The sequence below is a fragment of the Podarcis gaigeae genome (genome assembly GCF_964106915.1).
Source record: "Podarcis gaigeae genome assembly, chromosome: 8".
NCBI lineage: Eukaryota > Metazoa > Chordata > Lepidosauria > Squamata > Lacertidae > Podarcis > Podarcis gaigeae.
In genome coordinates, this window is record NC_139684.1 from 51,885,430 (window position 1) to 51,909,242 (window position 23,813).

Genomic DNA, 23,813 nt, shown 5'->3' on the forward strand with positions numbered 1-23,813 from the left:
TGCACATGCGTGCGGGGAAGATGAGTGGAAGGCGCAGCAGGAGCCACTCGGCTCGTGTGGAAAACTCTGGTTCGCCCGTCAACGGAGAAGCGGCCAAGAAGCGAGTCAAGCAAGAGGTTCGCGCGGAGTTTTCTGCAGCCCTGAGAGAGCCGGCCCTGAAGGAGAAGGTGACCGCGGCTTGGGCCTCCCAGAAAGCGCTTGACCACGGTAGGCTCACGGAGCTTGGAGGCAGGGAGGCAAGCAAGTAGCGAGGGAGGCGGGACCGGGGCGGGGCCCTCCGTCTTCGGACCCCTTTTCCATGGGCGCCTCCAAGACTCTAGTCCTCATGGAAGTAGGAAGCCAGTGCCTGCGTTGTGCTGCCCCAGACTGGAAGTGCGGGAGCTGGGCGCGCCGGCAGAACCGGTTTCGCGCGGTGGTGTGGTGGGTTGGGGCAGAAAGTTGCGCTTGGACCCGAGTTCACACCCCCCGCTAGGCCGTACACCTCGCTAGGTGGATATTGGGCTGGTACCTGTCTCAGCATAACATACCTTAAAGGGCTGTTGGGAGGATCGGAGAACGGTCGAGAACTCTGAATTTGTAAAATAACAGCCCTTTGCCAAATTACTGTGTTTATGCCTTGCTGTCGGCTGCCTTATAATTAATAGCCAAATTGGGTTTAATAACTTTTTGTACGTTCTATATCAAGGGTCTCGAACAGCTACTTATGGGAAAGACTGCAACACGTGGGATTTGTTAGCTTAGAAAAAGGGTGGGTAATGTGTACAGTATTTCTAAAATTACAGTGGTGCCTCGCAAGACGAAATTAATTCGTTCCGCAAGTTTTTTCGTCTTGCGAGTTTTTCGTCTTGCGAAGCACGGTTTCCCATAGGAATGCATTAAAAATCAATTAATGCGTTTCTATGGAAACCGCCTTCAGACCAGGTCCGGGACAGTCTGTCCCCCGACCTCTTCTGAAGGCTGAGGGGGGGGGAAGGGCTTTTCTTCCCACCCCCAGCATTTTAAAAAACCCCGTGACAGCATTTTAAAATGCTGGCGGGCGGCAGCGAAGGCTTCGCTGCCGCCCGCCAGCATTTAAAAATCGCCCCGGGACAGCGGAGGACTTCTCCGCTGTCCGGGGGTGATTTAAAAGCCCCCGGGAAGGCAGGCAGGGGGGACAAAGACTTTTGTCCCCCGCCAGCCTTCAGAAGAGGTCCTGGACCTCTTCTGAAGGCTGGCGGGGGGCGAAAGTCTTTGCTCCCCTCCGCCTGCCTTCAAAAGCCGTCCGCTCTTAAAAGCCCCCGGGAAGGCAGGCAGGGGGGACAAAGACTTTTGTCCAGGACCTCTTCTGAAGGCTGGCGGGGGGCAAAAGTCTTTGCTCCCCCGTGCCTGCCTTCCCGGGAGAGCGGATAGCTTTTGAAGGCAGGCGGAGGGGAGCAAAGACTTTCCGCTCTCCTGGGAAGGCAGGCACGGGGGAGCGGAAAGTCTTTGCTCCCCCCCTTCAAAAGTAGTCCGGGACAGAGGAGAAACACACTGCGTTTCTCCGCTCTCCCGGGAAGGCAGGCAGGGGGGAGCAAAGACTTTTGCCCCCCGCCTGCCTTCAGAAGAGGTCCAGGACCTCTTCTGAATGCAGGCGGGGGGCAAAAGTCTTTGCTCCCCTCTGCCTGCCTTCAAAAGCTGTCCGGGACAGCGGAGAAACACGCTGCGTTTCTCCGCTCTCCCGGGAAGGCAGGCAGGGGGGAGCAAAGACTTTCGCCCCCCGCCGGCCTTCAGAAGAGGTCCTGGACCTCTTCTGAAGGCCGGCGGGGGAGCAAAAGTCTTTGCTCCCCCCGCCTGCCTTCAAAAGCCGTCCAGGATAGGGAGAAGCGCTTCCCTGCTATCCCGGACTGCTTTTAAAATGCTGGCGGTGGGGAGCAAAGCCTTTCGGCCCCCGCCGGCCTTCCTGGACCTCTTCTGAAGGCCGGAGGGGGCGGAAGGCTTTGCTCCCCACCGCCAGCATTTAAAAGAGGTCCCCGGAGATTTCCCTATGGGCTTTCTTCTTGCGAAGCAAGCCCATAGGGAAATTCGTCTTGCGAAGTGCCTCAAAAAACGGAAAACCCTTTCGTCTTGCGGGTTTTTCGTCTTGCGAGGCATTCGTCTTGCGGGGCACCACTGTACACATATGGAGCGAGGGGACAGCAGGTTTTCTCCCTTCCTCATAATACTAGAACTCAGGACCAAGCTGAGATTCAGGACAAACTAGAGGATATACCTATTCACTCAGCCCAGATTTAACTGTGGATTTCACCACTACAAAATGTGATGCTGACTGCCAACTTGGATAGCTTTAAAAGAGGATTAGACCAACCCATGGAAGTTAAGGCTATCAATTGCTAGTGGTTGTGATGCCTGCATACTACCTTTTTGGATCAGAGGTAGTGTGCAGTTGCTGGGAGTCATGACTGGGAGTGTTCTATGGGCGCATGTTTTTTTGTGGGCTTCCCATAGTTTGGCAGGTGTGGGAATGTAATGCAGAACTAGATGGGTCTTCGGCTTGATCCAGCAGGGCCTTCCATATGTTCACAGATTGATGTGGGAAGAGTCATCTGATGGTACAGTGTTCAAAAACTGCTTGAGACTGCAGGGAGAAATGCTGTCCTTGAAAGCAAGTTCACAGCCACACTCTCATTAATCCCTGAAGTTGTCAGTGTGGAAATAGTTGACAAAGCCCTACAAATTGGCCTGAAAGGAGGATATGCTGCATGCCCTGAGCCAGCGATAATGTATGTGGGGTTAAGGGATACCTTGCATTCCTAAACTGAATGCCACTTGGCCCCCAACTAATGAACTTAATTATTTATTACATTCATACCCTACCTTTCATCCTAGCACCGCAGGTGGTGTTCTCTCCCCCTATGCTATTTTGTTATCTTCACAACAACCCCGTGCGAGGTGGGTTAGACTGAGAGACTCACTGACCCAAGGTCACCCAGTGATAATTATTTGCAAGTTAACTATAATCTAATATGCTGTCTATAATTTGGTTTAAGTATCAGAACTGAAGATGAAAAGGTCAGCTTTGTCAGGATAAAGAGTTACATGCCTGCAGCTAGATAGCACAGTAATATGTATACAGGGCTGTGTTATGTATTTCAGGAAGCTGCTGTCTGTTTTGTTTTCTCCAGAGGCCATTGTCTTAGATCCTGTTCCTTTCCATCACTGTGTCATCCCAAACTTCTTCCAAAATGAGGACTTTTCAGAAGGTCTGCAAAAGGAACTTTTGAGCCTGGATTTCCATGAAAAGTGCAATGACTTGTACAAATTCAAGCAGGTGCTTTATTTGGCATATTAATTTTTTAAAAGTTTTTTGCTTGATATTACTCTGCCCTAGCCAAAGAAGGCTGCTAAAGCATCTTAGAATGATCAACAATCCTTACCCTCCAGGCTTATGGTCTAGAAGACGTGACACCAAAAGAAAAGGGATTGAAAGAGTGGAAGAAAAAGCAAACTCTGGCACTAGTTATTTAGTTACAAAATCCACTACTTTGGATCCATCCAAAGTAGTGAATTTTGGGCATGACTATCGGATTCATACATCTATTTTTCAGAAGCAATGTCAGTGGTGGTAATGATTGAGAGCTCAGATCAGTTTTATGCGCAACCTGTCAGGCTGGTAGAGCTTTCTTTACAGCAGCTGCAGCAACTGCCCAACCTCTCCACTAAGAATGTTGCTGGGAGACCAGGATGGCCTCAAGTTCTGTTCATGTCTTTGGGTTCTTCTTTCCATACTTTTTTGGGGGGGGATCAGGAGGAAATACTACTAGCTGTTGTATAGTTGTAGGGTTTTGGGGTTTTTTTTGAGTGACCATATTGAGGAGGGAAAAGCTTACTTGGTCAGCTCCCTCTTCACAGGGGACTCTTCACTCTCCTTGCACACCTTTTAGATGACATGTGGTGGGGGTTGGGGACTGGATTTGGCCAGCTGTTTTAGGGAGATCATCCAGATACAAATGAAATTTGCTGTTACCATAAAAGCCATTTGGAGTGTAGGGTAAAAGTTGTAACTCTTGTTGCTTCTTGTTGCCTATGCATAGTCTGATGACCTGAAGAACAAAGGAGGGCCTTACATCGCTGCTTTAAGGTAAAATTGCTGCTTTGTAACGTGCCAAAGACTACTGTGGATTATGATGGCAAAGTCAAAGACACAGGGGTGTTCTTGTGCATGCTGAGAACAACTACTGCGACCTAATTTTCCAAGATACTTAAAAAGATAGTGGCAATTTGGCCTGCTTGCTTGTGTTTTGCTAGTTATATCCCCTCAGTTGTAAAGCAATGCATACTTCTTGGAAGTAAGCCCATCTGATTTCTTTGGGACTTATTTCTGGGTCAGTGATCATAAGCCACGCTTGAGTGTTGGATTTTGAGCACTAGGCATGTCCATCTTAATTGTTTTTCCTTTTAAATGTGAAGATAACTCCAGTATTGGAGGCAGTACATCTCTGAATACCCATTGCTAAAGAGCACAAGAGGGGAGGGTTCTGTTGCTCTCATGTCCTGTTTATGAGCTTTATAGAGGCATCTGGTTGGCCACTGTGAGAGCAGAGTGCTGGATCAAATGGACCTTTGGTCTGATCTAACAGGTCTCTGTCCCTAAGACAAGATTTAGGGTGGGGGTGGACTGAAGAATGTGTGGTTTGACTGAGATATGTGCTGACTGGACTTCTACGATATCTTTAATCATTGGCCCCCACACCCTACTCAACCTTTGCTTGCTTTTTAACATGTACTGGAGTATATGGAGACCTATCAGGTGGATCATGGTCTTTTTATTAGTAAAGATAGATGCCAAAAGGTCATGTTTTATTCCACATGCAATATAAATGGCTGAGGTTTAGCAGCCTCACGTTCCATGTTGTTCCTCCTCTTAGAAAAGTTCTCTTTGAAGAGTTCCAATCTTGGCTTTCTGATGTAACCCAAGTGGAGCTGGAGCCAACCATTGATCTGTCCTGTGCCAAATATGAATATACAGGTAAGCAACCTACCTGCAGGACCTGTTGCAAAGATGAGTTCGCTGTGCTGGTAGGAGGGTCTGGGAACAGTATCTCTGATGGATGCTGTTGACCTAGGGTTGGGGCAAAAGACTGAAGCCTGGTAGTTTATCTGGCACATCCAGTACACTCAGCACTGATCTTGCTCAGCTAAATCTTATGCTGTTGCAGATGCCTTGCTCTGCCACGATGACGAGTTGGAGGGACGGCGAATTGCTTTCATCCTTTACCTTGTACCACCGTGGGATAAAAGTGATGGAGGTACCCTGGATCTGTTCAGCACAGATGGTAGGTGCAATACAGTAATCCAGTTCCTCCTGCAGTATTTACTGTTGTAGATTCTAAGCAAGCTATAAAAGTAAAGTTTCCATGCTACTTTTAGCTGGTTCTTTTGAATAGCAGTATTGCTATCTTAACTCTGCATTAGAGTGCTGCCAAAATAGTGCTTGTAAGGTTTTCGTTTTCTGTGACAAACCATATTTTCTGTGAGAAACATAATTTTAATGCTCCTCACCTCTCCAGCGTTTTCCTGTAACCCCCTCCCCCATGCTTGGTATCCTGAGAACCACCTACCACTTCTCATGAATACCACGCAATCCAGGTTAGCCTTAAGCTCTCTGTGATTCTCCCCTCACTGCCGCTCTAACTCAAGGGATCTGATTCCATCATAGCAGTTGCACTGATTGCCAACCCTGGTTGATCACAAGTTAGAGTGTATGTGAACATTCCTTGATATTGCAGCATCTGGATGGCCAGCAGACCACACAAGGGACAAGCAGCCATCTAGGCACTTTTAAAGCCTGGTGTTATTATTATTATTATTATTATTATTATTATTATTTATTTAATAAGTATTATGTACTGCTTGATTGCAGAAAAAACCTCAAAGCAGTTTACAAAAAAGATAAAACAATAAAATTATCACTAAAAATTCACAACCGTAATTTAAAACATACAGAAAGTAAAAACCACAATATAGACTAAAACAAATTAACTCATACAAATCTTCTAAACACCTGAGTAGGCTTGTCTAAATAAGAATGTCTTCAGCAGGTGCCAAAAAGGATACAGTGAAGGCGCTTGCCTGGTATCAATAGGCAGGGAGTTCCAAAGCGTCGGTGCTGCCACGCTAAACAATCAAGTTCTTAACAGATGTGGTACAAATATTATGTGGTGCCTGTAAAAATACTGCAGTATCGCCTCACCTGCGAAATACTGCCAGGCGAAACAGCCATCATACTCTGGCCCTCTTACTGGTCCTGGCGATGTTTTGATACATTGCCCAAGCCCAGTTGATAATAGGTCATGGTCTGTAGCTTCAGGGCAACACTTGAGTCTTGTAAGCCTGATCGTTCCATCTCTTTCAATACTTTGGATTGGATGCCATCTACCTCAGTGGGTCATGAATGCTGTCCATAGTGAGAGTCTGCACAAACGCAGGTGGTGGTTAATGGCCTGTAGGATCAGGAGGTAAAATATTGGTTCAAAACCGGCAATTTCTCCCTGGCTTTGTGGTTGACCTGGAGATGTCATGGTAGAAATGTGACTGCACTATGGTGCTAGAACGGCATACTCAATAGTGTACGTTGTGTGATACTTTCCCCCCGGCAGATAACTTCCAACCTTTGGAGATTGTCAAGTCTGTGGTCCCTTCATGGAACTCGCTCACTTTCTTTGAAGTATCACCAGTCTCTTTCCATCAGGCAAGGAACTTCTGTTTTTGTTCTTTACATCCTCTGTGCATGTGTCCATAATACTCCTTCACATTCTTCTCCTAGCCTCTGATATACCCTATGTTCCAGGAAACTCGGCCTTGCACTTTACTTGAGGCCCACCCTCTTCCTGTGATTTGTGGGCCTGGAGGCAGACCTTAAAGCCAAACTCATTGTGAGCCCAGCTTTTAGCCTTCTGTCTTGACTCTCCAAACCTAAATTTTCAGCTCCTCGTTCTGCTTTGACAGCTGCCTTTGGCGTAAGCCTGACAGTCCATAGGTAGCCTTCTCCCTGTGCTTTGGGGTAGGTTTGCCTTTCATCAAGAGCACCTGGGAGCAGGAGGCAAATAGGAATACCAGACAGACTCAGTGCCCTAGCCAGATCCTCTAGTGCCAGGGGTGCTCAAGATCTCCGCGGCCTCAGCTGCATATAATAGTTTGGTTACCCCACAGACATGTTTTATTTATTTGGTTCGGAACTTGAGTTAATCTGGCTCGGTGAAGCTTTGACCTATGACATTTCATTTAGCTGATGCTTCATAATTGATGCTAGATTTATTTTCAAATCCTGCTACCAGTCTTCAGGATGGTGTAAGACACAATTCTAAATCAGTAGAAGCCCCTTTGTGATTTCTCTTTGGTCCCTGTGCCAAAGACAAAAGTGCTAATAGCATGTCCTTTTGATTTCTCCCATTCCAGGTGGCTGAAGTTATTTCCGAAGGGAAGTGCCGCTTGTCTGTGAGCGGCTGGTTTCACGGTCCCTCGGTGGCAAGGCCAGTGCGCTATGTGGAACCACCTTTGCCACGGAGCCCTCACCTCCCTCGTGATGTAAATAAATGTTGCTCTTTCTATGACCTAATTCAACAGTATATTCACCACTCAGTTGCTGCATGGGACAGGGGAGCACAAACACCTACTTTTCAGATTCCACACTGGTCTCTGCTTTTCTTCTGCCACTAGGCTGCCACACAAGAGAGAATCCTTTGGGACTGAAGTTTAATTCCACTCAAGTGGGGGCAGGAAATTCTGTGCCTGTAACAGGCCAAATGAGGGGACACCAGTTTTAAGTTTCCTGGCATCCATGCCAAATTTTTCATCAAATTTTAGCTCAGAGTAAAGGGGAGGGCACGTTTTTCAGATATAGAGTCCACACAGTAAAATTATTCCAGATTCTTGTCCTAAAGGGGGTTCCTGGTGAGGGAGATTTCTTCATAATGGATATTTTGTTGGAGTTTTCTTTCTTAGCCTTTCCTTGTTTCATTTTTCCCTAGCACGAAATTTTATATGATTGGATCAATCCAGTTTATCTAGACATGGATTCCCAGGCCCAGATCCAAGAGGAGTTTGAAGATCGGTCTGAGACCCTGCTAAAGGATTTTCTCAAGGTGGGTTTTGGAAAGTCATTTCCTACCTTACAGTGTTGTTCAGTACAATGGGGTGAGCAGAAGGACGGTTTAAAAAGGGAAAGAGAAAAGTTGAAAATGCCATGGAGATGCCTGCTTAATAATGTGTTGGGAGTTCCCGAGAGGAGGAGGTGCTACCTTGAAGGATCAATTCTTGCAAATGAGATATAAATATTACATGACACTTGTCTAAGTGCCAGTTCTGCAGATTGACATGGTCAAGTGGGGATATATGGAATAAGATCCTAATCTGTTAAGGGTGTGATATACAGATAGTAATGCCTTGAATTTGGCTTGGTGACAAATCACAGCCAGTGCACATCTGAGCAGAGATATTATACTCTGACAGGGTCTCACTCCTGTCGGTTATCGTACTGCAGCACCTGTGTATAAAAACCTGTGACTTTTGTGTGGCTGGAATGTAGCCTGTGGTATAAAGGGTAGTGCAGGTCAATTTTTGTCCCCATTTTGCTTCTTGCCCCTCAACCACTAAGGCATGGTCCAGAAGGATGCCCATAAGATGGTGCAGTCCTTGGGCTGAGTAAGGTCCCTCACTGCTGGGAATGCCATTAATCAGGGAGTGCAATTAATCAGATGGAGGCCCAAGGATCAGCTACGTGAGGCATTCCCCTGCAAGAAAACGAAAAACCATGTGTGATTTAACTAAACCTCATTTGGACCTACTCGCTTACTCTAGTTTTCTAGAGAAAGCCTGGCATGCAGCACTCAAACTGAAGCAGAATGGCTAGTACTGCTTAGGCAGAAATGTGGGACTTGCTTCAAAAGCTGTTTGAATGTGCCTTGGTTCCTAGAGAGAGAAATTTCAGCTCGTCTGTGAGGCTCTGAAGAAGGAAGGACTCAAATGGAGCAGCAGGGGGCCCCCTAACAAAAGGTAGGACCAATTCAGTCTGCTTCTGTCTATATTGCATCTTGCTTCTTATGGTCAGCTGTGTTCATGCCATCTCACCCATGCTGTGCGTTTTGAACTCATTTTGTTCTGCGATTGTAATTTGATTTGCTGAGAACTTCAGTAAATCCATTTGGTAATCTTTATGTTTACAAGAGAGTGCCTTCTATAACGCTGCATAAAATCCCTGAAGACAGATAGGGCTGAGCAGGACTCCTTTAGATTTGGATTTAGGGCTTCAGCATCCTGCCTTGTTTCATGTCCCTCACTCCTGGTAACGTTGGAGGCAGAGAACATAAAAGTGTACTCCAGTTGAACCGTTCTCCCACTCTTTCTCCCCCACCCCTTTATATGTAATTCATGAAGGATGGTGCTGTCAATGGCTATGAGCCACAATGACTATGCTTTGCCTCCATTGTTGGAGGCAGTAATGCTTGTGATTGCTGGTTGGAGGGGAGACTGCTCTTGTGCTCAGGTCGTGCTTGCAGGTTTTCCACAGGCGTCTGGTTAGCCACTGAGAACAGGACGCTGGACTAGATGAGAATTTGACCTGATGCAACAGGCTCTTCATATGTTCTTATCTGATGCCAGCTCCTCTCCAGTAAGGCTGGTTGTTTTGGTTTGGTTTGAGGGCATATGGTTCTTGGTTAAACTTTTTTTTGTATTAAAAAAAAGTTATTAGACATTTTGAGGACTCCAGTGAAAAAGTGGGGTGGAAATCTACAGATACAATAGTTTTGCTTTTCCCAATGGGAGGATTACCAGGCTGGGGGGGGGGGGGGGCAGAACTGAATGCTAAGTGCAGGCTGCTGCAAAAAAAGTCTTCCTGCACCCCACTCACTTTTCCTGTGTTGTGATGTCATTGTGCAGGGAAAACTCACCCATGGCAGCCAGTGATGTGGAGCAGAGACAGGGGAAGCATACAAAGCAAAGATGTCCTGGCACGAGTAGCTTTGCCTACAGGTTATGGGCAGAGCCCCAAGAACACCTGTTTTTGTGGCAGATCCATGCCGCACATAATGCATAATTCAGCCCTTTTGACCAGGAAGTTCTGCATTCAAATTCCTTCTGAGCCATGAAACATTCTGGGTGACCTTGAGCCAGTCACCTTCTCTCAGCCCTAACCGACTTCCATAGGGTTACCAGGAGGATAAGTAGAACAGAAGCCCACATACTCCTCCCTGAGCTCCTCAGAAATGAGGCAGGATACAAGTATGAAAGTCTCCTCTCCCAATGATTCGAAAACCTGCATCTTAAAGTGTAATCAACCTCACAAATGAGCCACCATGTGCTTTATTTGCATAATGTAATCTCTTTGTATAACTGGGGTTGCCTTAGTTCAGAATTTGAACAAGCTATCTTTGAGGTGTGCAGAGTGATGTAGCCCTTCTTAAGAATGCTTCTTGTCATTTTTAGGCATTATGACAAAGCTGAAGAGGAGAGCCTGCCGGACATTTTGAAAAATTGCATGGAGCTATTCCGCTCAGAAGCCTTCTTCCTGCTCCTTTCCAACTTCACAGGCTTGAAGCTGCACTTTCTAGCTCCTGAGGAAGACGACGATGAAAAGGAAGGGGAAGGAGAAATTGCTGCAGGCGGGGATTCTTCCAGATGCACACAAGGAGAAAGCAGCCAAGAGGAAACTGGCAGTCGGGAGTACACAGAGGCACATGGGAGCATCTCGGACAACAAGGTCAACAGAGTGTGTGGTGTGTAAATCACTGCTATCTAGTTGCAATGACACCTTATTTTTCAACATAGCCACTGCTTTATGGTATGCCTTAACGGTGAAGTGCTCAGGGCCCAGTTCCTAGACAATTCAAACCACAGTTGTTACATTCTACTTTGGCTGGATTAATATTCTTGGGTTCATTTGTCGTCACCAGACTAACTTCTGCTAATCAATATTCTGAAAGTTGCGAGTTCCGAAGAGGAAATTTGGCCAAAAACTATCAAGTCCTGCATATTAGAGGGTCTTTGTGGGGTTTTTAAAATATGTTACTATTAAGAGTAGACAATGAGTATGATTCCTTGGGAGTACACAGATTTAATATTTATAACCTAGTTTGTATCCCTTAAAGTTGCCTGGGTATGTTTGAAGCTGCCTAGGAACAGCTGCTGGAATCTCCAAAGACAGAAGTGTGACTGGATGTCCCAGATAACTTCCTGCCCCTTCTGATGATTTGACTAGCAAAATCAGAAGGAACTATGCAAAATAGGGAAGCTGTATACGCAGGTGGCGCTGTGGGTTAAAGCCTCAGCGCCTAGGACTTGCCGATCGAAAGGTCGGCGGTTCGAATCCCTGCGGCGGGGTGCGCTCCCGCTGCTCGGTCCCAGCGCCTGCCAACCTAACAGTTCGAAAGCACCCTCGGGTGCAAGTAGATAAATAGGGACCGCTTACCAGCGGGAAGGTAAACGGCGTTTCCGTGTGCGGCTCTGGCTCGCCAGATGCAGCTTTGTCACGCTGGCCACGTGACCCGGAAGTGTCTCCGGACAGCGCTGGCCCCTGGCCTCTTGAGTGAGATGGGCGCACAACCCCAGAGTCTGTCAAGACTGGCCCGTATGGGCAGGGGTACCTTTACCTTTACCTTTTATACAGATTGAGGAAATTTTTGCACTTCATTGTGGAAATGAGCTTTCCTTGGTACCACAATTGAATTGCCTGGGCAAAAATAGTAGCTTGTGTTACCTTGGAGTATGTTGAAAGGGACTCTCCAGAGCTCGCATCCATTTCTTTGTTGCCTTCATGCATGTGGGGAGCAAAAGTGCACATAACTGGAGAGGTTTTTTCCCAAAGCCTCTGGCTATTCTTACTAGATCTGGAGAGGGTTAGTGTGTGTTTTGCCTGTCATTTAGCTTGGAGGAAAGCTGCTGGGGTGCACAGTTGAATGGGGAATCCTTGGAATCTGAAGCTATGCTAGGCTCTATATAGGAGACTTGTGGGGTCTGTCACCTGCTCACCAGTCATGTCCTTTTGGCTATCTTCCCCCTCAGACTCAAGTGTCCCTCTGTGTGCTGGAGAGCTGAGGCATTGGACCAAAGGTTGCTACACTCTAGTCCATGATGCTGAAACAACAGAGTTCTCCCTAGATCTGCTGCTCTTCTGTGGGTGTGAAGGTTAGTTTGGTTTTAAGCTAACAAAACAAAAGCAGAAATATATCTCGAAGATGCCAATTTTTATTGTTCAATACGCTCAATGAATTTTGGCAAGAATGTCTTAAGGGCTTATGTGCAAAGATAATGCTATAAAGATTCTAAGCTACATAAACTAAAACTTTTATAAATACTTTAAAATGTGACAATATATAATACAAACTTGTATGCAAGTCAAACGGCCAATAAGTTATGGCCCATATATAAACACACTCACTTGTATTTCTTAGTGAACCCAATCGCAGAACCTTCTGTTATAAAAGAACTTGGGCAAAATCTTATGGAAGGCCCACCTCAGATTGCACAATTAAATAGGTGTCTTTCTTTCCTTCATGAAAAAGGAAAAGGGATCACCACTAAACTCTTTGGTGTTTGATGCATTCAGCAAATGTTTCTAGAAGGCCACCTTTTTTCAGCTTCAAGATCCATGTACAGTGGTACCCCGCAAGACGAACGCCTCGGAAGACGAAAAACTCGCTAGACGAAGGAGTTTTTCGTTTTCTTAACCGCTTCGCAAGACGCATTTCCCTATGGGCTTGCTTCGCAAAACGAAGCTTGCCCCGCAAACTCCGGGGATAGCAGGGAAGCGCAGCGCGTCTTCCCCGCTGTCCCCGGACCTCTTTTGAAGCAAGGGGCGGCAGGGAGAAGATCGCTTCTCCCCGTTGCCAGCCCCGCAATCTCCGGGGACAGAGGGGAAGGTGCGCGCGCCTTCCCCTCTGTCCCCGGACCTGTTTAAAGCAAGGGGCGGCAACGGGGAGAAGCGATCTTCTCCCCTCCGCCCCTTGCTTCAAAAGAGGGGACAGAGGGGAAGGCGTGCACGCCTTCCCCTCTGTCCCCGGACCCCTTTTGAACCAAGGGGCGGCAACGGGGAGAAGCGATTCTCCCCGCTGCCCCTTCCCTTGCTTTAAAACAGGTCCGGGGACAGAGGGGAAGGCGTGCGGCACTTCCCCTCTGTCCCCGGACGGTCTCCATAGGAACGCATTGATTGATTTTCAATGCATTCCTATGGGAAACCGTGCTTCGCAAGACGAAAAACTCCCAAGAAGAAAAAACTTGCGGAACGAATTAATTTCGTCTTGCGAGGCACCACTGTATTTATTTTCTAAGTAATGTTTTTTTCTTCTGCCTGATGAATTTGTTTCACTGTCCACTGTCCTGTAGTTATATCATTAAATTTAAGATAAGCCCTTCTTAAAGGCATTCTTCCTGAAATGCATTGGTGTGCTTTCTTTTGGTTTTAAGCTGCCTTGAGCATTTATGTGAAGCTGGGTAGAGACCCAGACTTGCATCTCCCGCAGTGTTTCTTCAAGTATGCCCAGAGGGAGCAATCCAAGATGTCATAGCACACAGCTTTCAGCACAACCCAGGTAGGGACAGGTGTCCTTTTCCTGTGGGTGCATCTGTGCTTGAGCACAAAAGTCAGCCGGCAAACAGCTCAGCTGAGCTAGTCTCATTCAGCCAACGTGTGTATTGTGGGGACTGGAAGCAAGAATGGTCTATTGGCATTTCCCAGAACTCTGGTCCTCTTGCTTTGTCTCTTAGTAAACAGGGTTTTTCTTATATTAAAAGGAAGACAACGAATAGGAAATACTTGCTCAGCTGCCTGAGGAGAGTAATGAAACTTCCTTCAGACATCCAGGAAGCACCACCCCCTAAAGCAACCCTTGCCAACCAGACGTTCCTTAGAAGTTTTGGACTACAACTTTCAGCCACAGCCAGGCTGTAGTCCAATACATTGGGAGGGCACGTGGTTGGCAAAGACTGCCCTAAACATAATGAAAAGTTAAAAGGCAAGCTGTAAAACCTTTGTTCCATCATTTTAATGCTAAGACTTGGATTTGGGCTTTTTATACTGCTGCATTTCTTTATGTAGCCCATGAATATGAGTACAGTCATACCTCGGGTTAAATGTGCTTCAGGTTGAGCATTTTCAGGTTATGCTCTGCGGCGACCCAGAAGTTAACAGAGCACATTACTTCCGGATTTCGTCGCTCATGCAGATGCTCAAAATGACGTCACGCGGAAGCGGCGAATCACGAATCACAGACACGGGTTGCGTTCGCTTCAGGATGCGAACGGGGCTCCGGAACGGATCCTGCTCACATCCAGAGGTACTACTGTATTTGTGTTAGAAACCATAAGCTACCCCTAGAATGTTCTTTTGAGGTAAATTTGACAAAATCTACATCTAAAACAAGTCATATGCTTGGCATACAACTTTTCTTAATAGTTCAGTGGGAGTGAGCAGTGACTTTGGAAAACTTTACCAAACAAATGACAACTGCTCATTTCTTTTTTTCAAGATTGGGACGTGGAGTATGGTGGCTTTACTTCATACCTTGCAAAAGATGAAGATGAAGAGGTAAGCAGTTGTCCCTACCCCTCTTGTGCTTTATCAGACCATTTTGAAAGCAGTTTACTCCATGCTCCCCACGCCCCATACATAAGTTTGGGACACGCACAGGGCAACTGAGTACTTTTTCCTGAAGTGTCAGCAATTCACGTTGCCCGTTTCTTTTTTCTTATAGCAAAACATAGATTGGCTTAAGCTTGGGGAGGGGGGGCAGTACAGTGGTGTGGGAAGGGGATATCTTCTTGCTCACACCTCTCATTTGGAGGGCTGTGTAGTGTTGCTGTTTTCAAGGAATCTGCATTGAAACCTTTCCCAATTTAACTGGAGCAGGAATTTGATTCACTTATTCTACACGTGTACAGAATAAGTTCTTTAACCTGACCCTGATACCAGAATGTCTCCTCTCTGTCTTCTGCAGAAGTAAATTGTATCAGCTTGTTTCCTTAACACTTCCTGTGGTTTTTTTCTTCAAGCTGCTGCTGATCACTCCAGAGATGAACTGTTTGGCCTTGGTTTATAGAGACCCAGAGTCGCTGAAATTTGTGAAGTATATCAACCACCGTTGTTTGAAGCAAACAGCCAGAGAGACAGAGCAAACTGGATTCTGGGACATTTGCTTTGTTTACTATGAATGACAGTTGCCACATGGACTCAAAGAGTTGTATTGTTGGCTCCCGAGGGTCATCCAGTCCGATCCTCTGCAATGCAGGAATCTCACCTGGATCTTATATGACAGAAGGCCATCCAACCTCTGCTTAAAAGCCTCTAAGGAAGGAGAGTCCACCACCTCTCATGGGAGTCTGTTCCACTGTCAAACAGCTCTTGCAGTCAGAAAGATCTTCCTGAAGTTGAGTCGGAATCTCCTTTGAAGACATTGGTTCAGGTCCTAGCCTTTGGAGGAGAAAACAAGCTTGCTCCATGTGACAGCTCTTTAGATATGGCTATTGCATAATACCCACCTCCCTCAGCTGTTCCTCAGTAGGCCTGGCTTCCAAACTGCTGATTGTCTTGATCATCCTCTTCTGCACATGTTCCAGCTTGTCAATATCCTTTGTAAATTGTGGCACCCAGAACTGGACAGAGGACTCCTGGGGCAGCTGGTTCTTCCCAAAGACAGGTGGGAATGCTGCTGGTCTACCTGCACTCCGTAAACAAATGTGGTGTTGGAGGAACCTAGGACAGTACCCCTGAGCAACTTCAACGTTTACATTAAGGCTGCATCAAGTTCTCACCAGTCCAATACATAGGATAGGGAGCAAAACCTGCACCTCATCTTTGCTGCAAGTGGAGAGGGTGGTCTGAATGAGCTCTGCTGTCAGAAATCAAGTTTGCAAGCTGAAACCATATAGGGAAACCAAGATTATGAAAAGAGGGCTTCATTTTCATCTAATTACTGGTGATTTGGAATGTGTATTTCATTCTCTGTACCATTACCTCATCCTATGCAAGGGCTGCAAACACATTCTTCTCGGTGGTGGGAGGGGCAGGCTGTCCCTCCTGTCATTGCTTACCACTCTGTCATCCTTTTTGGCAAGTGTGGTTACTGTTGTATGGAAGCCCAAGACACTTTTTTCTGGGAAGAGGGTCAGCCAGTTTCTGCTGCTGTAGTGCTTAGGGGTTGTGGGTTGTTGCATGGAAGGGCAATGCATAATTGTTACATCAGGCAAGATAAGAGTGATTTTTAAAATAGAACTTAGTGACATGTGTCCTAGCAACTTAAAACAAGAGGGTCACAATAAAAAGCTGTAGTGTTGGGATTTCATTATATAACCCACCTTTTGACTGAATGGGGGCTTTAAGGTAATTTTAAAAAGGGAAGTACCAGTATATTTGATTTTATACATGAAAATCAAATATACTTCCTTTTTTGCTATTTACAAGGGTGGGTTAGGGCTCAAGTATCACAAGAATATCAACTAATGATATTTAGTCATCACAAATTTCTCAAGAGCACAGAGAAGAGGGAGCTTGAGGTCTGTCTGTTTTATTGAAGATTACCAATCTTAAGTGCTGCAACATACTATTGCTTTCATCAATAAAAATACTATACATGGCTATATAAGATTCATAAATAACCAACATTCCCTTTTCAGACTTTGGTCCTCTCTGACAGTGTAGAACAGTCAGTTGTTTCTCTGTTCTCTTCCCACTACTATAGACTTCAGCTCCTGGCTAACAGTTTCATAGTAATATTTCTATACAGGAGCACTATATGTGCATCCTATTCTGCTGGACTTCCTTTACCCAAGCAGGCTCCAGGGTGTGTGGTACGTCAGCTGCTACACCACTTTGCCCATCTCACTGAGCTGACTGCCTTTTAAAACGATCATCCCACCGCAGTCTCTGTCAATCTTTTCTTTAATAAAGAGGAAGTGACTCCCACACGCATTATCTTGATGAGTGCATTAACGTCGTTGTGCTTAATAGCCTCACGGCATGCAGCAATCACCTGTGTCTTGGGCCTACCAACTGCAGGATGGAAAGAAAAATAATAATTAAAGACTGTTCTAAGCACTTGGTAGTACATAATGAACTGTGCAACCTTCAACAAGAATAATGTGAGTAGGTTGAATGTGCATAATAATTTTTGATGCAGCAGTCACCATTTCCTCAAAGCTCTGTTCTGCAGTATGGCCTAGTAACAGTCAAAGTCCTTTGATCTTGTTACAAAAGGGATGAAGACATATGAAGGGAAACAATCATCACACTGCCATTTTGCCCTAAGTCCTGATAAAATCAGGTATTTTCTTTAGTAGCTGAAAAACTCAGTTCTTTCTCAAATTGCAAAGTGACTGCAACAAGTTCAAGAATCCCGTTAACCAGCTTCTGCAGTACCACTGAAATGTGTTCAAGAACAGAGACCATCCACTGAAATTTTCCCATAAAGAACAGGGACAGCTTATTTAGAAATACCTGCTCTCATCCATTTTGCTACTTCATGATTTTTCTATAAATTCTAACTGCCCTCTTTGACCAATTCTATCTGGGAAGAATGCTGAACCGGCACTTATGTGCAAATATCTTCCCCCCCCCCCCCCGAGGAATCCAGGATGCTAGGAAAGGGCTACTGGTAATGCAGAAGAGGCCAAAGATTAGGGGGTTTACATCATGCAACAGAAAACCAAAGCCCTGCCTAAAGGCAAGGGAAAAGACCCTCATGACTCCATACAAAATAAATGGAGTAAAGGAGCATTTCAGTGTCATAGCATTTGCAACTCTGACAAATGTATCGCAGGACTAGACTAATATACTGTGCCAATAACAATTTTTTGTACCAGCTATATTCTATGCCCCTCCCACACATACACAATGGTTTAACCCTTGCAGAAAGCATACCCCATTCAGCTGCCGGGGAGGAGGGGATAGCCCAACATTTGCCTCATAGTGCTATGTATAGCAATGCCAATCATTCTGCCAAGAGGGAAGATATAGAAGACACTACGATCAGTAGCATGGTATGGGGAGCAAAGTCGGATCTTCCCCTAACCTTTGCAACAGAAGCAGCAGATTGCCCTCTGCCTTTCAACTGTCTTAGAGTGGCTACTGCAGCTGCTTTAAGAAAGATGAACCACAGGTACAGGCAATGTCCAGAAGAAACCAGATCCTTCTCTTTGCAAGTGCTTTGTTTCTAGTACAGCACTGTTCTTTCAGAGAAACAGCTTCACACTTCCCAAAATGTTACCCTCACTGCAAAACAGAAGCTCTGCAAAAAAATATTCAGCAAATTTCCCTGCTCTTACAGCATGACAAACTAACACAGATTTAATTGCCAGTAGAAAGGAAATGCCAGTATGCCCTTCCCTTAAGCAGCTTGGTGAGTAGCTGCTCTACCTTTTTCCTTCCTACATCCTTTCAAGATACAGTGGTACCTCCGGTTACAAACTTAATTCGTTCCGGAGGTCCGTTCTTAACCCAAAACCATTCTTAACATGAGGCGTGCTTTCACTAATGGGGCTTCCCGCCAGCACGCAACTTCCACTCACATTCCAGGGCAAAGTTTGCAACCGGGAGCATCTACTTCCAGGTTAGCGGAGCTCATTACCCGAAGCGTTCGTAAGGAAGAAGGTACGTAACCCGAGGTTCCACTGTATTTCAAACTGCCATCCCATACTCTCTAATCCTCCTTTTTCACATTCCTTTTGCATAATTTGGGAACACCTCTGTGTTGGAAGAAGTCTGAAGTCTGTTTGAACTACAAATAAATACATCGCTGGAAAAGAAGGCATGTAGTGGGGCAAGATAGTGGACCTTTGGCTATTTTCCCAACTGAGTATCCACTTCCAAAACCTGTGGCTTGCCAAGCTGAGATAAAAAGTAGCCATTGCCTGAAAACACGCTCATTTTTTCATCTTTCCAGCAAGCAGGACATGAGCACAAGGAAAATGCTGGTTCACCCCACCCCTTCTCAAGCACATACCGCGCAAGCGTCCTGCTCTTTGGATAGCCTGGTTTACTGCCTTGAGGTTATTTAGAAGTTCTGCGTGATTGCTGCAGCGAATATTGTACTGGGACTGCAAATCCCTGTTGAGATAATATAGGTCTTTGTATCGCTTCTTCATATTTTTCCTGTGGGAATAAACACACAGAGTGTAACTTACAGGCCTTGGAAATCAATCACTGCCCAGAACCAATCCCATTCAGTTGTTACAGGGAATGTGACTAAGATGACAAATATATGATGAAAGAATAAAAAATGGGCTCCCAAATGCATGTTTGGGTTAAAAGTGGGTCCTGGCTCTGAGATGTGTGTGTTACAGTAACCATTTATTCACACTGGCCAGGATGCTCTCCAAGAACAGCTTCTGCTGACCTAGGAATTTCAGTACCAAAAACCTCAGCAGATTTCAAGACTCCTCAATCTTCCCACCCACTTGATCTGTATCCACCTTCAGTCTTCCTGGAGGTAATAGGTTAGAGCTACGTCATCACCCTACCCCTGGCTAAGGAGCAGAACAAGCAAACTTGAGCCAAGGCCGCATGAAGAGGAAATTGTTGTGTTTTCTGAAGAAGCTAAACAAGCAAGTGGGACAGCCAATAGCACTGGGAAATGCTTGGTACTCAAAGCACTCTTGTTTCTTACGTTTATTAAGATTGTTGTTTGAAATTTTGCACACTGCTTTAGTAAATTTTGTGAATTAGATAAGAGAACTGTTTGCATAGTATTATTATTAACAAACAATACAGTGGTACCTCGCAAGACGAAATTAATCTGTTCCGCGAGTCTCTTCGTCTTGCGGTTTTTTCGTCTTGCGAAGCACGGCTATTAGCGGCTTAGCGGCTATTAACGGCTTAGCGGCTTTAAGAAAAAGGAAACAAACTCGCAAGACGTTTCGTCTTGCAAAGCAAGCCCATAGGGAAATTCGTCTTGCGGAACGACTCAAAAAATGGAAAACTCTTTCGTCTTGCGCGTTTTTCGTCTTGCGAGGCATTCATCTTGCAAGGTACCACTGTAATGTGATTTATTACCTGCCCTTCAGCAGAAAATCCCAGGGTGGCTCGCAACAATACAGTATTTAAAACAGTTTAAACAAGTTACAGTCACAAAAATAGGCTGTGCACCCTGGAGCCAGAAAAACAATAGTTAGTCAGAAATATTTATGGAGGGGAAATGACACAAAGCCAACTTACATGTCTCCCATGAGGCGTGAATCTTCTGCTCGAACCAACATGCTGCGAATGAGATTGGAGTGCTCTGCCATGTCAGCTGTGAGCTTCTGAGAGAATGTGTGAGAATTATCCACCTACAAAGGAGCATCAGTCACATGTTAGGGCAACTAAGGTACACATCAGGTAGACTCACAAGATTCAAACAATTTTTTTCTATGGAACCCCTGCTAAATCAAGGGTAAAAATACCCTGCGAAAACACCCATAAACCCTGTTTCAGCAGGGAATTGCAATGCAAATCCCTTCCTGATTCTGGAAGAGGTTTGCATGGGATCTGCTGATGAGCAGGAGTGAAATTTTGTTCTGTTCGCTTGCATGCTGCTATTCACTGCTGGGAACAGGGACACACAGCAAGTGCAGGATTTAAACCAACCCTAGCACCCACTAGTTGGCATCATGAGTGATGTCAGCTGATGGACAAGTGGGAATGGGTTGGGGAAAATGGCCTCATGAGCTGACAGGACAGAGGTTCCTCAACCATGTTAGAAACTTGTTCTCTTGTTAAAAGCAGGTCTCAAATTAGACAGAAACTCTCCAAACAGAAGGCATGGATCTGAAAAGTCCGGCTACTGTGAGAGAAGCAGTTGATTCCAAAACATTGGGGGAAACTAGAGCACGGTGCTGTTTCACCTAGTATCTAGATAGACCAGTTCCCCATTTCAGATCGCCCAGTTTTAGGCAAAAGGATAAACAACATATTCTACATGCAATTCCTCAAAAACATCCCTTGCACAAGGCCTACTGAAACCAAGGATGTGCTTAGCTCCTATCCATTCCAACTTGTGTAAGTTTATTTCCAGCGTATTGTATCCCTCAGCAGCATTTGAAAACTCTTTCTCACTTACGACAACTAGGGCCTTTCGCATCTCTTCAAAATATGCTGGGAAATCTGCTTCAACCTGCAAGTCTTCAATTGCCCAAAAGGAGGCCATCGACTGAATAATGTCACCAGCCAAGTCAATGTTGTCGGTGTTAATGGAGATCTAACAGGCCAGAAAAAGAACAAGAGACATGTCAGATTTGAACCATTCTCCAGCGCTTCAAAGGATAGTATGCAAATAAATAATTCTGCAAGCACAAGGGTTACTGATAGTACAATAGGACTTATGCCACTACATTCTGCTGCATGCCCTATACTGTCCCAAAATCAGCTCTGGAGATTTGGGGGGGGGGGGCAGAAGAGGGGGAGAACATTCTGTTGCACAAGGAAAAATTCTCACACCAACAGAGCCTTGATGCCATGCTGAATGAACCCAAACACTTCACAACACTAGGGATAAGTGGATTCTCTTGATCCTGAGACTGAATCATTGCTGAGAGCTGATGTAGCCCTAAGCATTCAATTGGGTGAGAGAGCATTGACAGACCCATGTAACAGCAGCAGAGTTTAAAGGGGAGGAGGGAGAAAGGCAGTGGTTAAAGAGCTTTTCATTAAGAGGACCCCACAAAAAGCACCATCCTTGTTTGGGACAAAGCTCTTTGTCCACTTCAACCCTTAGTGTCTAGTTGTCCACTGTGAGGCTTCCAACACATTACTTAAGAATCAACACCAAATAGATGAAGAGGCAGCAGAAAACCACTGTCTGGCCCATTTGAGCAGTTCTCCCCATCACTTTCTCTGTCACCAACTCCGGTGCTCACCTGAGAATCTTGCCACATAGTTCCAATAATGCCATATGGCAGAAAATCTTTTGGGGGAGGGCAGAATTTCCCTTCCTCTGCAAGTAAGTCCACCAAAGTAATTAACCAAAAATGTTTTTTACTAGCCTACTAGTCATTTGTGGTACACAAAAGAAAAAAGAAAAGAGCTATATTTGCTTTAACTAACATTTCCCTGCTTGGGCACCTTAGGTGAGATTTTGCATTGCCCTAAAACCAAGCCAGTGCCTATTTACAAGACTAATTGCAACACCACAAAGCAAAATGTTACCTCCCCACTGGGCTTCATTTTGATGCACAGCTGCCCCGCGTCACGCAGGGAGGTAAAACAGACTTCAAAGGACTCATTGTGGATCGCCATGTCCTCTGGTAACAGGAAATTTTGTTTCAGCCACATGATGACCTTGGAAACATAAATTCACAACATGAGTAATCTACAAAGGCTTCAAAGCTCTTTTGATGTGGTACGTATACACCACGCCTGGCACAAGGAGCCAGGTTGTGCAGCTTTCCATGTCCTGCAAACTGTGAATGCCAGCCTAAGGCAGAACATGCAGCTGCATTCATAAACAGAGAGCATATGAGGAAACTCAAGCGTTTTACCTACCAGGGCACCATTAAGGATCCAGGCTGTATTGCCCCTACCAACACCATCAATGTCTGGCCTTTTCTCAGATTATGCTATGCTCTGGATACAGTGGGATGGAGCCTTAGCTCCTAATGAGGGCTCATGGAGTGGGTAGGGCTGCTGGAAAAGGGAGAGGAGCAAGAGGAACAATGGCTCCTTTTACGTTGATGAGAGGAGCATCAGTGGCAGATGTGGCACCAGGATCAATGAATCTAGGACCAGATCCTTGCACTCTCTCACCACCGGCTACCAAGTGCCACACTCAGACTAGATATTTTATGTTTATCTAATAACCTGCTCCGAGTCTTGCAGGTCAATGACAGGAAGCTCCTGATGAAAAGTTTGCAATTTAGGCAGCATTGCTGCAATGGTGGCAACGATCACCTGCTCCTCCAGACTGCCTTATACCTCTGGGGGGATGCTAGGAATGAGCTTATGATACCAGGTTTCAGCTCTCAGCCTGACCTACCTAGACTGCTTTGTATTCCTGCTCCCAAAAGCGGCACCTGGTCACCCTGATACTTCTCCAACCAGGCTTGTGTTACAAGGTGTGCATCTGACCTACACCAGTGTCCTGGGCACGCCCCCCTCTCTCTTTTAAATTATGGGCAAGAGTGCTGCTATCTGATGCCACCCCTTTTTGCCTCTTTTATAAAACAGGCTACGCCCTTTCCTCAAGCAGGAGGCAGATAAACGGTAGAGCAGGAATGCCCTTGCCCAGAATGAAATCTTCCATTTGGTCCAGGGAAGGGGACTTCCCATTCTCACAATTTTCTCTCTTCCCCCGCAGCAAAGTATCAGCACCTACCAATCAGGTCCTTTCCCAGTGCCACAAAACAGGAGGCAAAATTAACAGGAAGACATTTAAAGAACCAGAGAAAAGGTTAAATTAATAACATTTGCATATCGCACTGAGTGAACAGTTATGAACATATGAAGCTGCCTAACACCACTGGACTATTGTCTACTTGGGCTCGGTACTGTATCTGCTACCCAAGAACTAAATGTAGCTTGAGATGCCAGGAACACAATATTCACACCATGCATATAAAGCACTATGATACCACTTCAAACCAAAGAATTCTGAAGCTGTAAGGGTGCTGAGAATTGTTAAGATAACCCTTTTTCCTCTCACAGAGCTAAAATTCTCAGAGTTCAACTGGGAATTGTAGCTCTGTGATGAGAACAGGGATCTAAATAAGATCTTTATTCTAAAAAAAATATCCCAGTTAATCTCTGCCTTGGATTGGATCTGATTTTATGTATGTGTTATTGTTGTTTCAAAGTGTTCTAATATTTATAATTGTTTTTTAAACTGATGTTATAAATGCAA

At 45.5% G+C, this 23,813-nt stretch overlaps 2 protein-coding genes across 3 annotated transcripts in view; one reads left to right on the forward strand and one right to left on the reverse strand.

The window, feature by feature from the left end:
* OGFOD1 (2-oxoglutarate and iron dependent oxygenase domain containing 1) lies at positions 1-16,584 on the forward strand. 2 transcript variants are annotated; one of them, XM_083749928.1, is made up of 13 exons: positions 1-207; positions 3,141-3,286; positions 4,050-4,096; positions 4,884-4,984; positions 5,175-5,291; positions 6,615-6,706; positions 7,414-7,542; positions 7,986-8,099; positions 8,930-9,009; positions 10,441-10,730; positions 12,016-12,138; positions 14,478-14,536; positions 15,001-16,584. In XM_083749928.1, exons 1-13 carry the CDS (start codon positions 6-8, stop codon positions 15,160-15,162), a joined length of 1,662 nt encoding a protein of 553 aa, XP_083606054.1. In that variant the 5' UTR covers positions 1-5; the 3' UTR covers positions 15,163-16,584. The 2 variants fall into 2 exon arrangements, with proteins under 2 accessions (XP_083606054.1, XP_083606055.1); XM_083749929.1 differs by lacking the exon at positions 1-207 and adding an exon at positions 276-420 and having other exon boundaries at positions 3,112-3,286.
* BBS2 (Bardet-Biedl syndrome 2) overlaps positions 16,496-23,813 on the reverse strand; it is a 27,243-nt gene continuing 19,925 nt past the window's right edge. Inside the window, exons 13-17 of the mRNA XM_083749905.1 lie at positions 22,124-22,255; positions 21,039-21,176; positions 20,156-20,268; positions 18,945-19,093; positions 16,496-16,996 (exon numbers count right to left, since the gene is read on the reverse strand). Of these exons, the coding sequence (XP_083606031.1) occupies positions 16,854-16,996; positions 18,945-19,093; positions 20,156-20,268; positions 21,039-21,176; positions 22,124-22,255 (675 nt within the window). The 3' untranslated portion in view covers positions 16,496-16,853. The remainder of the gene's footprint in view (positions 16,997-18,944; positions 19,094-20,155; positions 20,269-21,038; positions 21,177-22,123; positions 22,256-23,813) is intronic.

Bases quoted from the DNA above. Each gene is read 5' to 3' on its own strand.
- OGFOD1 (XM_083749928.1), top strand. From the start codon at position 6: ATGCGTGCGGGGAAGATGAGTGGAAGGCGCAGCAGGAGCCACTCGGCT. The intron at 3,287-4,049 runs GTGCTTTATTTG...GCCTATGCATAG, and splicing joins ACTTGTACAAATTCAAGCAG to TCTGATGACCTGAAGAACAA. The intron at 6,707-7,413 runs GCAAGGAACTTC...CTCCCATTCCAG, and splicing joins CACCAGTCTCTTTCCATCAG to GTGGCTGAAGTTATTTCCGA.